This window comes from Oncorhynchus gorbuscha, linkage group LG09 (assembly GCF_021184085.1).
Source record: "Oncorhynchus gorbuscha isolate QuinsamMale2020 ecotype Even-year linkage group LG09, OgorEven_v1.0, whole genome shotgun sequence".
Taxonomy (NCBI): Eukaryota; Metazoa; Chordata; class Actinopteri; order Salmoniformes; family Salmonidae; genus Oncorhynchus; species Oncorhynchus gorbuscha.
In genome coordinates this window covers 67,940,133-67,953,890 of record NC_060181.1, presented here as the reverse complement: position 1 = coordinate 67,953,890, position 13,758 = coordinate 67,940,133, and the positions used below count along the sequence as shown (strand labels likewise).

Genomic DNA, 13,758 nt, shown 5'->3' with positions numbered 1-13,758 from the left:
TCACCACAGACCCTGTCCAGTGTCTTTTGGGTTAGGGTTTGCCGGAGGTAAGCTGTCATCGTAAATAACAATTTGTTCTTAACTGACTTGCCTATTTAAATAAAGGTTAAATCTGCTAAATGACCGGCATAAGTCATGGTAGAATTGCAGGAAATTAGCTTTAAAACTGCCCAAAAAGTATCCATCCCATGGCAGAATTTGTAGAATCACATGAAATTAGTTTCAAATCTGCTAAATGTTTAGAATTGGGGAAAATGTGATTTTAAAATGTCTCTACAACCCATAGCAAAATGTGAAGAATTTCAGATTTAAAAGCTGGGGTGGGGTCAACCAAATATCGTTGAGAGCTCTCAAAACTGTAGAAGCGCTTAAATGTCTGTGGCGAGGCCATGGCCCATCTCTGGCAATGCGAACGTGCTATCCTCCAAAACTACATTTCCTAAGAAGCCTTGCGGGCTTCTCAAGAATCAGTGAAAAGCCCGATTGCGCGTGCGTATCCAGACGTGGCAACGGCATCATGGCTTCTTGGAACCGCTACGGGAGTGGGATGAGAGAGCTGAAAATGTACATATTCGTCTTGTTGGTAAGTTGTTTGTGCTCGTTCTTTGTGTCATGTAAACAGAGACATGTTTGACTGTAAATGTTGTTCGTTTTATTTAATCTACAAAAGCCTGCTATGTATCTTTTCCTGGTCTTTGTGCAGGGAGGTAAAGTTAACAGCCCTAGCAATTTTAAATCCATGCCTGAACCCGAGATTTATAAATACCCCCAAAAAAAAACAACAACAAGTGAATATAGTATCTTACTATAGTTTCATATTGTTTGGTCAAAACGTGTAGATCCTCCTGAATGGATTGTCAGCACAACAGGCATCTAGTGTCCCTTTTCCGGGAATGGATATAGAATTCCTATGATGACGTAAAGTTAACCTGGGTTAAAATGGGGGGACAATTATGTCACATTCTACAATAGAACCCAATCTAATTTACATTGTTGCAGATCCCTATTCAAGTTTATATTCCTATTTTTCTACCTAATTGTCCTGCAAACCTTGGCCGTCTGTGTTATTCATGTGATTGCCTGGCTTCAAGGCACAGTAGTCGTTTTTTGCGCTGTCTATTTTGGGACACAGATTTTGGGAACAGAACTGATTTGGCTGAATGCGTAAATTAGCCTCCTAAATTGAACGGTTTCTTCTTTTGAACTGTGACAAAGACCACCCGTTGCTTTACTATTCCCCCCCCCCCCAAACAAGTTGCTATTTTTTTCCGGGGTGGGCATGGTTACGTTTGCTGAAAATGCCTTTTTGGAATCAGTTACAGACAACTAAGTGTGTAAACTATAGGTGGAGTTATTGTGACTCATGGATGGGTATGTTGGCCAGTCATTTGAACATTTAAGATATGTCTACACTTTTATTAATATAACTACATTTATTGAGGAGTGATTGCTAGAAATGCAACCTTGTTTTCTACAAATTTGACATGTTACGTTAGGCCTACATTATTTTACTTTGTTACCAACACTCACCCCTTGATTGGCTCCATAATGGCTGAATTTTGACATCATTCCAATCACAAAACTTGTGCTCATGGACCTTTCCTGTTCAGTATCCTGTTTGGTGGTTTAGTAACTGCCATGTCAAACAAAGGTGGGTACTGCTGTTGTGTAATGGCAAGCAGGGGAAATTGTGTGTTTGAATTCAAGTTCTATTGTCACATGCACAAGAACAGTGAAGTGCTTAACTTGCATGTTCTACCCAACAGTGCAGTAATCAATATATAAATGCAACAAATTCATTGATTTTTATTGAGTTACAGTTCATATAAGGAAATTGGTCAATTTAAATAAATTCATTAGGCCCTAATCTATGGATTTCACATGACTGGGCAGAGATGCAGCCATGGGTGGGCCAGGGAGGACATAAGCCCACCCACTGGGAAGCCAGGCCCAGTCAATCAGAATTTGTTTTACCCCACTAAATTGCTTTATTAGACAGAAATACTCAGTTTCATCAGCTGTCCAGTTGTCTAGTCTCAGATGATTCCACATGTGAAGAAGTCCTCGGCTGGTGTGGTTACATGTGGTCTGCAGTTGAGGCCGGTTAGTCGTACTGCCAAATTCTCTAAAATTACATTGGAGGTGGCTCATGGTAGAGAAATAAACATTAAATTCTCTAGTAACAGCTCTGGTGGACATTGCTGCAGTCAGCATGACAATTGCACGCTCCCTTAATTTGAGACATCTCTGTCATTGTGTTGTAACGAAGCTGCACATTTTTGTGGCCTTTTATTGTCCCCAGCACAAGGTGCACCTGTGTAATGATCATGCTGTTTAATCAGCTTCTTGATATGCCACACCTGTCAGGTGGATGGATTATCTTGGTAAAGGAGAAATGCTCACTAACAGGGATGTAAACCAAATTTGAGAAAAGTAAGGTTTTTGCCCGTATGGAACATTTAGGTGAACTTTTATTCCAGCTCATGGGACCAACACTTTACGTTTATATTTTTGGATCAGTGTTGTGTAGCAATATAAATAAAATAAAGCAGTAGGTCAGTCTCCCTTTAGCTGTGTGTTGAAGACTGTCCCTCTGGCGACCCTGCCTAGCTGCCTGTCATAGCAATTCTTTTAAGTCTCTTAATCTGGATTGAGGGACCTTTTCACCTCCTATCGTGGTGGGTTGGTTGCCCACTATACCCTCTAGAGCGCTTGTTCCCTATACAGTGCACTACTTTTGACCAGGGCCCATAGGGATCTGGTCAAAAGTAGGGCACTATATAGAGAATATGGTGTCATTTGGGATGCAGTCATTGAGAGCCGTTCATCATAATCGTCTCCTGAAATTAATGGTTGATAATTGAAAAGGGCCACAATAGTTTCCTCCCTGTCCGCGGTTTCATCAGAGACTATTTTATCATCACTTGGGGGTGTCTCAATATCAGCTAAAATGGTGTTATTAGATGCAGTGTCCTTAGCCTCTCACACACCTGTAGTTACATACTTATGTATGCATGTACATACAAACACATTTGCATGGTAGCAAATACAAACATGTAGGCCTACACAGTCACACAGAGGGACTAACACAACGTACCTACACACACGCATTCTCTCTACTGCTATTCGAGTCATTAATCGGAGACAAAATGGAGTGTTTGACAAACCCACTCCCGATTTGTTCTGATTAAGTGCTCACATTAAAACATAACTTAAAACAGGATGCTGTTTATTAAGCAGATTTGTCACGCCAGATGGTGGGTACAGCGGGCGCCGATGAGAGAGTGCGTGAGATGACCGGCTGGGTTTCTCTCTGCTGGCTGCTTAGTTAGCGTGGTATTTTTTACACTGATGTAACGTGACACTTTACTTTTAGATAAAGGTAGGTGGGTAGTGTTCTAATAGACTTCCTGAATGTATTCAGGCGCTCTGGCGGTTTCCCAAGTGCTGCCCTATCTATTGCGCTACATATGGAATAATGTGCCATTTGGGATGCAGTTTCTGAGAGGAGAGGAGCTCCTGCACTTAGGCCTACAGTACAGACAGCTGTGTACGTCATATCTTTATTGGATATGCTGAGCTACGGCATATGTGATCAATAATGAAGGGATTTGCCATAGATTATAGTTCTGCACTAAACAGAATTAATGGGATATACCTAATATGATTTGATTTAACATGACACATCAAAGTTTATTTGTCACTTGCGCTGAATACACTGGCAATGCTTACAGTGAAGTGCTTGCTTACAAGCCCTTAACCAACAGTGCAGTTTTTGTTAAAAAAAAATGGGTATTAGGTAAACCAATAGATGAGTAAAAATAACAGTAGCAGAGGCTATATACAGGTGGTACCGGTACAGAGTCAATGGTGTACCGGTTATTTGGGCTATTTGAGGTAATATGTAGGATTAGTTGGTGACTGTGCATAGATGATAAACAGTAGCAGCAGTGTAAAAGAGGGGTTGGTAGAGGTTTGGCGGGACACGATACATAGTCCGGGTAGCCATTTGATTAGCTGTTCAGGAGTCTTATGACTTGTGGGTAAAAGCTGTTGAGAAGCCTTTTGGTCCTAGACTTGACGCTCCGGTACCGCTTGCCATGTGGTAGAAGTCTATAACTGGGATGGCTAGAGTCTTTGATCATTTTAGGGCCTTCCTCTGACACCACCTGGTATAGAGGTCCTGGATGGCAGGCAGCTTAGCCCCAGTGATGTTCTGGGCTGTACGCATTACCCTCTGTAGTGCCTTGCGGTCGGAGGCTGAGCCGTTGCCGTAACAGGCAGTGATGCTCTCTGTTGCAGCTGTAGAACCATTTGAGGGTCTGAGGACCCATGCCATATCTCTTCAGTCTCCTGAGGGGGAATAGGCTTGTCATGTCCTCTTCACGACTGTCTTGGTGTGTTTGAACCATTTCTAGTTTGTTGGTGATGTAGACACCAAGGAACTTGATGCTCTCAACCTGATTCCGTCGACGAGAATGGGGGCGTGCTCGGTCCTCCTTTTCCTGTCATCCACAAGCTCCTTTGTCTTTTTGCGTTGATGGATAGGTTGTTATTCTGGCACCACCTGGTAAGTTCTCTGACCTCTAATAAGCTGTCTCGTTGCTGTCAGTGTTCAGGCCTACTACTGTTGTGTCGTCTGCAAACTCAATGATGGTGTTGGTTGTGCCTGGCCATGTAGTCATGGGTGAACAGGGAGTACAGGAGAGGACTGAGCTCCCGCCCCTGAGGGGCTTCAGTGTTGATCAGTGTGGCATATGTGTTACCTACCCTTACCACCTGCGGGTGGCGCCCATCAGGATGTCCAGGATCCAGTTGCAGAGGGAGGTGCTTAGTCCCAGGATCCTTAGCTTAGTGATGAGCTTTGAGGGCGCTATGGTGTTGAGCTATAGTCAATGAATAGCATTCTCACGTAGGTGTTCCTTTTGTCCAGGTGGGAAAGGGCAGTGTGGAGTGCATCATCTCTGGATCTGTTTGAGTGGTATTCAAAATTGGAGTATGTTTAATGTTAGCCAGCCTTTCAAAGTATTTCATGGCTACAGACGTCAGTGCTATGTGTTGGTAGTCATTTAGGCAGGTTACCTTAGTGTTCTTGGGCACAGGGACTGTGGTGGTCTGCTTGAAACATGTTGGTGTTAGACTCGGACAGGGAGAGTTTGAAAATGTCAGTGAAGACAATTGCCAGTTGGTTAGCGCATGCTCGGAGTACATGGCCTGGTAATCCGTCTGGCCCTGCGGCCTTGTGAATTTTGATCTGTTTAAAGGTCTTACTCACTAGGGCTGTGAAGAGTGTGATCACACAGTCACCCGGGACAGCTGATGCTCTCATGCATGTTCAGTGTTACCTGCCTCTGAGCATAGCAATGATTTAAAAAAATAATAATAATATTAATCTTTTATTTTTTTAGCTCGTCTGGTAGGCTTGTCACCGGGCAGCTTGCGGCTGTGCTTCCCTTTAGTCTAATTGTTTTCAGACACATCTGACGAGTGCCGGTGTAGTACAATTCAATCTTAGTCCTGTATTGGTGCTTTGCCTGTTTGATGGTTCGTCTGTCCTAGAGCGATTTCTTATAAGCTTCCGTGTTAGTGTCCCACTCCTTGAAGGTGGCAGCTCTACCCTTTAGCTCAGTGAGGATGTTGCCTGTAATCCATAGTTTCTGGTTGGGGTATGCACGTTCTAGAGGTCGGCCGATTTTTCAAGTTTCATAACAATCGGAAATCGCTATTTGGGCGCAGATTTCTTATTATATATATTTTATATACCTTTTTATTTAACTAGGCAAGTCAGTTAACCCCATTTAACTGCCTTTGTTCAGGGGCAGAAAGACAGATTTTCACCTTGTCAGCTCTGGGGTTCCAATCTTTCAACCGCACAGTTAACTAGTCCAACGCTCTAACCATTGCACTCCACGAGTAGCCTGCCTGTTACTCGAATGTAGTAGAAGCCAAGGTAAATTGCTAGCTAGCATTAAACTTTAGTTTTTTATCCTAGTGAAATTAAACCGCAAAGGCGGTTTAAGCACGAAACACACCTTGAAGTAGATCCAAGATATTCTCCATGGAAGACATGAACGGTTAAATAACGAAGGAAACACTTTCAAGTTCAGCCGCAAGTTATTACAGGAATTATAACGCGCCAACTATCTCTAAACCATATAACTGACTATTACGAGCCTGCTGCTGCCTACCAACCGTCAGTCAGACTGCTCTATCAAATCATAGACTTAATTATAATGGGTTCGTATTTCTGTGTTAGTGTCCGGCTTTGACCTATCACCTCAAACAATGTTTATTCCGTTCCGTATTTTATCTAACGGGTGGCATCCATGAGTCTAAATATTCCTGTTACGTTGCACAACCTTCAATGTTATGTCATAATTATGTAAAATTCTGGCAAATTAGTTCGCAAAGAGCCAGGCTGCCCAAACTGTTGCATGAAACCTGACTGCATGCAATGAACGCAAGAGTAGTGACACAATTTCACCTGGTTAATATTGCCTGCTAACCTGGATTTATTTGAGCTAAATATGCAGGTTGAAAAATATATACTTGTGTATTGATTTTAAGAAAGGCATTGATGTTTATGGTTAAGTACACATTGGAGCAACGACAGTCGTTTTTAAAAATAAGTAATGCTAGCTAGCAACTTACCTTGGCTTACTGCTTTCGTTTAACGGGTAGGCTCCTCGTGAGGCAGATGGTTAGAGCGTTGGACTAGTTAACTGTAAGGTTGCAAGATTGGTTCCCCGGGCTGACAAGGTAAAAAGCTGTAGTCCTGCCTCCTTCCTAGGCCATCATTGAAAATAAACTGACTTGCCTAGTTAAATAGAGGTGTAAAAGAAATCTGCGCCCAAAAATTCAGATTTCCGAATGTTATGAGAACTTAATCGGCCATTCCGATTAATCAGTCTACCTCTAATACAAATGCATAAAAAGCTAATTGTCTTATAACCAACCACATGAAATAAGTGCCTGACATCCAAGGGGACTTTTAAATGTTTCTTCCCCTCATTACTTTCTCTGCTCACTAGAATATCCCTGAGGCTATGGACATGAGCTAGGCCTTTTTACCTCTTCAGCTGTGGATGATTAGCTGCCTAGCATGCAGTGTATTCCCCCTGTCTGTTCTGTCTCCATCGATTGGAAGTCTAATCTCTAGTCTGAGACAGTCCTCCTGCTGTTCACTAGATGTTGCTAATATAACAGGGAGGGGGGGGATTGCGGAAGCAGACAATCATTAGGATGCTGCTCACATTGACACAGGACAGTGACATTATGTCATGTAGCCTTAGCCAAGGAGTAGGTACCTAGGTAAAGAAACCAACCAATGCACTGATTGCCCAGCCATTGTTGCAGTATTGGCTGCCTGTCAGCTGTCAGGGCATGTGATGCGTGAGCGGCGAGCACTACAAGGTCAATGTTCCAGGAATGGTTTTTGCAAATCTTCTACTCGTTCTGTGTAACTCCATCCATGCTGATGTCTGTGTCCTTCCTCGCCTCCGCATCCTCTCCCAACCTCACATTTGCCACGCTCCATAGTGCTGCTTTCATTTCACCATAACACTATGCTGTCCATCAATTTCCTGTGAATGTAATTGTGCTCTTTGTACGTTTTCACTCTTATCTTCTCAACAATATGTGCTATGCACACCCACTCTAAGGCTGCAAATGAGCCTGGAGAAATGTGATCTTGTGGGGGAGAAATCATCACCAGCCTTTCCTACATTTCTAAAGGGTCTAATGTTAATGTAGTTGTGAAATAAGCCTGCTCTGCCTCAGCAGCTGAAGGCAGCTCTTGAACTATCAAATAGCTGAGGACTGACTCATTCTCACACTCAATCGTCAATATCAGTTATGTCCCGTGTCTTAACTTTTTTTTGCATAGAGTTGTTGCTTTCTGAGCACTCCTACAATGTGTGTGTCCCTCGTGATGGTTGAGATAATGTAGGGTAACATGATTAGCATGAGGTTGTAAGCAACAAATATTTCCCAGGACATAGACACATCTGATATGGGCAGAAAGCTTACATTCTTGTTAATCTGCACTGTCCAATTTACAGTGAAATAATACCATGCTATTGTTTGAGTAGCGTGTACAATTCTGAACTTAAATGTATTAATAAACCAATTACGCACATTTGGTGTCTTGATACAGTTTGAACAGGTTATGCAATGATTCATTGGGTCAGTCTAAAATTGTTCACATGCACTACTGCCATCTAGTGTCCAGAATCTAAATGGTCTAAGCTGGATAATACATTATGGCCTTTCTCTTTCATTTCAAAGATGGTACAAAAAACACACTTCAGTGTTTCCTTTTCAAATAGTATCTAGAATATGCATATCCTTGCTTCAGGTACTGAGCTACAGGCAGTTAGATTTGGGTATGTCATTTTAGGCAAAACATTTTAAAGGGTCTGATTCTTAAACTTAAGGTAAAATATTTCAACTCAAACTACTATTTTCATATTCACATATGTTGTACCTTAGACCCTATTTTACATAATCTAATGTGTTTGTGCCCACCATTGAGACCCTCGGTCACACACAATGCGATGGCTCAGTCTGTTTCACCTGTTGCTGACCACCATAGGGTTTTGGTTTGCACATGAGGTGTCTGGCATCTCATATCACAAAAATGACTTCTTCTGCACTGAAGCATCCAATGGGAGTTATTCTGAATGAGTCTGCCTTTGAAATAATACAGTGAATGAATAAAATGGTATCTGTCTGCAGGTGTGCCTGGCGTCTGTGCTGCAGGCGGCGGTGAAGGTCTCTCCTCTGATAGAGAAGGTCAGCGACCACAAGGACTTAAAGAAGCTCCTGAGGACCCGATCTAATGTCCTGGTGCTCTACACTAAGTCAGGTGGGTTAGAACCAATGTCCTGGTGCTGTACACAAAATCAGTCCTGTCAGGTGAGTTAGTGGGTGTACTTTAGGCCTTTGTAGACTGGCACAAAAAAATTAATCTGTATTCATAAAGCTTCTCAGAATAGGAGTGCTGATTTAGGATCACCATGTAATCTTATTCATTATTTAGGCTAAAGTGATCCTAGATCAGATCCATTTAGCAGACGCTTTTATCAGACTTACAGTCATGTGTGCATACATTCTACGTATGGGTGGTCCCGGGGATTGAACCCACTACCCTGGCGTTACAAGCGCCATGCTCTACCAACTGAGCTACAGAGGACCGCACTACTGAGACACTTCGTGAATATGGTCCCCAAGCTGCCTTGTAAATGACCTCTTAAAAGTGTTATCTGACAATCCGTCATTTATAATGGTAAATGAATAACATTGGAAGGGCAGTGGTTATGCATCACATTGCTTGTTTATAATGACCTGCAGCTTATCTTGTTCTCTTCTATTCCCTGGAGTTGGAAGTGCTACATAGAACAGTTTACTGAACAGAAAGACACCCAAAAGCTCAATGTGATCAAATGAAGCCATGAAACTACATTCAGTGACAGCCATTAGGGAAATCGCCCTCTCTTGCATTTAATTACATTTTCATTAGCATATTTCAGGCCAGAAAGTGCAGTGTGCGTACAGTACATGCTGATCATAAACAATCTACGTCTCACGGCCCCACCACTCCCATGAATTTTGTGTGTGTGTGTGGCTTCATAATTCAGCCAACGTTAGGTCATTGGATAAGACTTGCGCGTATCGAACGTCACACTGGGATTGATTGCTTGCCATTCCTGTTGCGTTCTGGCATTCTCCGAAGGGAAGGTTTAGGAATGTTTACTCCATTTCCTGCTGTCAGATCCTCTCCCTGACCGTCACTGGTGCATTACTTGGTTCCTTCACAAGAGGGGCCAAAAAGCTCCAGAAGTATCTGTGACAGACAATAAGTGTTCCGGTGCTTCCCATCTGCCCATCAACTTTTGAGACACCACCACCAACTTGAGGAAAAGTCTCTCCAGTAACTTGAATCTGCAAGCAATTTGAACTCAACATATATGGTGATATAACCTCAATGCCCAATGTTTGTATTACCACCATCCAACCTGGTGTGATTCAGGACCTCCAGATGACCATGGCAATGCCCCAAAATGTACAATCGAGGTGTCCAACAATACTATAAATGTTAAAGGGGTTGTGAAATGTATGTATTGTTGTGCAACAGAGAAGAATCGGTGTGCTTGCTTCTCTGAATCCACGTTGTATCTCAAAGGACATTGTGTAATGCAGTTTATTATTTGATGGTTTCTCACTAGGCCTTGGACTATGATGTGTTTATGATTTTTATAACATGGTCGAAGTAGTTTAGTGACGACTGTTAAGTGATGTGTGAATCGTATGCTCTCCCAGAGACTCGGTCTATTGAAGTAACACTAGGTTAATGTTCATGGATACAGTACCCTTGTGTGATTGCTGTTTGAGTTCATAGTCCATGTTTTTAGTGTTATGACCTCTGACTCCAACCTTCATTGAATTCTAACTAGGGTTTCAAAATTCCATAAACTTTCCCAGGTTTTCCTTTAACCCTGGTTGGAAGTTTCCCAGATTCTGTAAGGAATAGGCAGGAAATCCAGAATCCTACTACCATGATTTTGAGAGAAAGTTAGAATATAATTGCAACCCTAATTGTAACCCGTTTACTGTGAATCATAAGGTGACTTGAGTAGTAAAACTGAATTGTGTTTTGTGAAATATAAGCCTAACTCCACCCCTCTTATCGTGTGTGTGTGTGTGTGTGTGTAAACAGCTACCTCCGGGGACTCTAAGTTCAAGCTGCTGTCTGACGTGGCCCAGGTCGTCAAAGGACAGGGCACCATCGCCTGGGTCAACTGTGGGTAAGTACATGATTGGTTGACGGCATGCATTAGTCAATGTGTCACATGTTGTACAGTATATTGTAGTGATTTTCAATAATAAATCGATACCTATTATTAAATAACTTAAAATTAATATTAAGAAAAACCTTAAGCATTCCTGTACAGTTATAGATATAACACACATGGCTGCAGCTGTCTAAGGCACTGCATCTCAGTGCAAGATGTCACTACAGTCCCTGGTTCAAATCCAGGCTGTATAACATCCGGTCGTGATTGGGAGTCCCATAGGGTGGCACACGATTAACCCAGCATCGCCGGGGTAGGCAATCATTGTAAATAAGAAATTAACGGACTTGCCAAGTTAAATAAGGTTACACACACCACACTGACCAAAAAGTTATTTTGTTGGCATTTATGCATGTTCCCATTACCAGTAAAACGTAATCAAAACCTTATTTCTTTCACTTACTTGCTGTTACGTTCAGTCTCAGCAGAATTTCATCATGCATGTCAAGCAGTGAAGTTTCAGCTCTGCCTCTTCCTCGGTGCTCACTGTGTCCATTTTCAGTTGTGAAGCTAATAGCAGTGATGCTATTTAACTCTGGTAGGGCAACATCTGAAATGGCGCACTTGGTTGTGTGTACCAGTGCTCGACCAGTCGGCGAAAACCAACATCACCCATGACCGAACGGTTGATTGTCAAGGGCAATGAATTCCATTATCTTGGCTTTAATGGATTTAGCCTTTTGAGTTGTCTCACTGAAGTTATTTTTCAAATGACTGCTTGACTTGTTGACTGCTTGATCCACACCGCAGACATTGTGGGTTAGGAATGCGTCATGTACCTACGTTATGGGTATGGCTGTCAGCTTTGAAATCGACGCTAAACTAGACATCGAGCCAATGCCGATGTTGTCATTTTTAGCTAATATCGTCTGATCTCGATAAGTTCACTGATACATTGTGCATCCCTAGTATATAGCTTCTAAAAGATTTCCAAGAAGCATTTTAGGTTAGGAAAAATGTCCAAGTCCCATTATGCTTCTGAATAACATTTTAGATGAGTAAAATGTTGTGTCATTCCTCCCAGCTCAGATGTATAGCTATAGGAAGGAAGTTGTGAAACCCTCTTTATATGGCTGCCTTGTCATTGCAGTCAGACAGGCCTGGACTAAGTCATCGATAGCACCTATTGAAGCCTAGGCCAGCTGAATGCGCTCTTGTCAAATCTCTTTCTACACATGCCATCTCCCTCTCCCTGGCATAACCTCCTGAAGTCAGTTGAGATTGGAGAATAGATATGCTCATTAAAATAGGGAGTCTCTTTATCCATGCTGAGGGCTCTACGGCAGATTGAAATAAGGACCCTGCATTCGTGTGTTGTCCGTATGACTATGAGTTATAGGCACTGTTCGGAGGAACACGCTTTCCCGTATCTGTCTTCCTGAAGCCCATTCAATAGACCTGTCTGGGCAGATGAACCATTTGAAACTAAGTCTCTGAAAGTGTTCATACTGGGAGGATCCCAGTCCCAAGACTCGCACTAGAATAGTTTTTCTTAAACATTTCTTTCACCCCCCCCCTACGTGATCTGACCTCTACCCTTCATGATTTCCTTCCATTTTATCTTCCTGTTTTTTTATTATTTTTACCTGTCAACCTCAACTACATGAGCCATTTTTTTTTTCTAGGGAGAAAAGTCTTAACAGAACTACAAAAGAATAAAGATCACCCCTCTGACACCTACCACTTAAAGCATCCCTCAAAGTTTCTCTCAAACCTGTCCAAGATGGATGAATGAATAAGGAAAAGTGTCGAAGAACAATGTAGCCTGGGCAGCTGTTTTATATAGACCTAGAAATATTTACAATGAGTTTCTTTCTTTTCACTGGAGTAAATCTACTGTCAACCCTCTTTCTCCACTGTATGCCTTAATACTGAAGGGTGTGGTGCCTGAGGCTGGTCTAATGGTAAACACTGCCGTCTGCGGCACATACTGTATACAGTATATTACCTTCAGCGAGGGTACGAATCCTGCCCACTACCCGATCTCCTCATTCATTTCAGCCATCAGTCCACTCTCCAAAAAATCTAAAATACTCAAAGGTGTGGAATCTCCTGAAGATTCGCAGCAATTACTGTACATATACCTGTGCCAGAGACCCTTTACGGCGCCTTAGATGACATGCTTCTTTGCTGCTGTTCAGTCACATGGGTTATTCAGTGCTAGCTTAGCATTGTGAGACTGGCTATGGTTTTCCCACCTTCTCCAATGGACCAGTTCCCCCCCCCCCCCCCCCCAAAGAAAATACTTAGTTGAGCGCTTGGACAGGGAGAGAGACCTCCTCACGAGTGTCAGTATGAGAACAGTGGCCCATGCCAACAGAGGGATGAAAGCCCAGGATAACACTCACCACATGACAGGACCTGAGAGATGGCCAACAGTGATGTCAGAGGAACTGGGCAGGAGACAGTGCCAGGTCAGGCATGGATGCCAGACTACAGACGTTGCTGATAAAACAAGGAGATTTGTAACAAAATGACTAGTTTGTTGTTTTTGCTAATGAGCAATAGGGTAATCAATCTGACTGCTTGGTGTACAATCAGACTAAATGGTATCCTGAAGCCTCTTCCCAGCAGGAAAGCCACAAGCAGTTTTGCACACTGGGCTTACTTTTCTGGAGTACTTGTCTCTTACCTATCCATTTGATTTCACCTCACCTCTGGAGGTGAATTGCTGACAGTTCCCTCATCACTTACAACTTTTCAAGGAACGTCCTTTTAACACTCCATAACTTCCTACCACTCTCCTTCTTGCCTCTTCCTCCTCCCAACACCCACTGTGTTCCCTCTTCCACCCTGTTGTCTGTGTAATTGATTTGACGCACCTTAGCGAGAGGCTACACTACATCACCATTGTCAGGTAGTGACATGGCATGATTCCTGGTTGTGGGTGGCGCTGCTGAGCTTT

At 42.7% G+C, this 13,758-nt stretch overlaps 1 protein-coding gene across 1 annotated transcript in view; it reads left to right on the top strand.

Moving 5' to 3' along the window:
* The first annotated feature begins 486 nt into the window (after positions 1-486).
* Positions 487-13,758, top strand: part of LOC124043990 (protein disulfide-isomerase A5-like) — a 53,933-nt gene continuing 40,661 nt past the window's right edge. Inside the window, exons 1-3 of the mRNA XM_046363227.1 lie at positions 487-583; positions 8,737-8,866; positions 10,718-10,805. Of these exons, the coding sequence (XP_046219183.1) occupies positions 518-583; positions 8,737-8,866; positions 10,718-10,805 (284 nt within the window). The 5' untranslated portion in view covers positions 487-517. The remainder of the gene's footprint in view (positions 584-8,736; positions 8,867-10,717; positions 10,806-13,758) is intronic.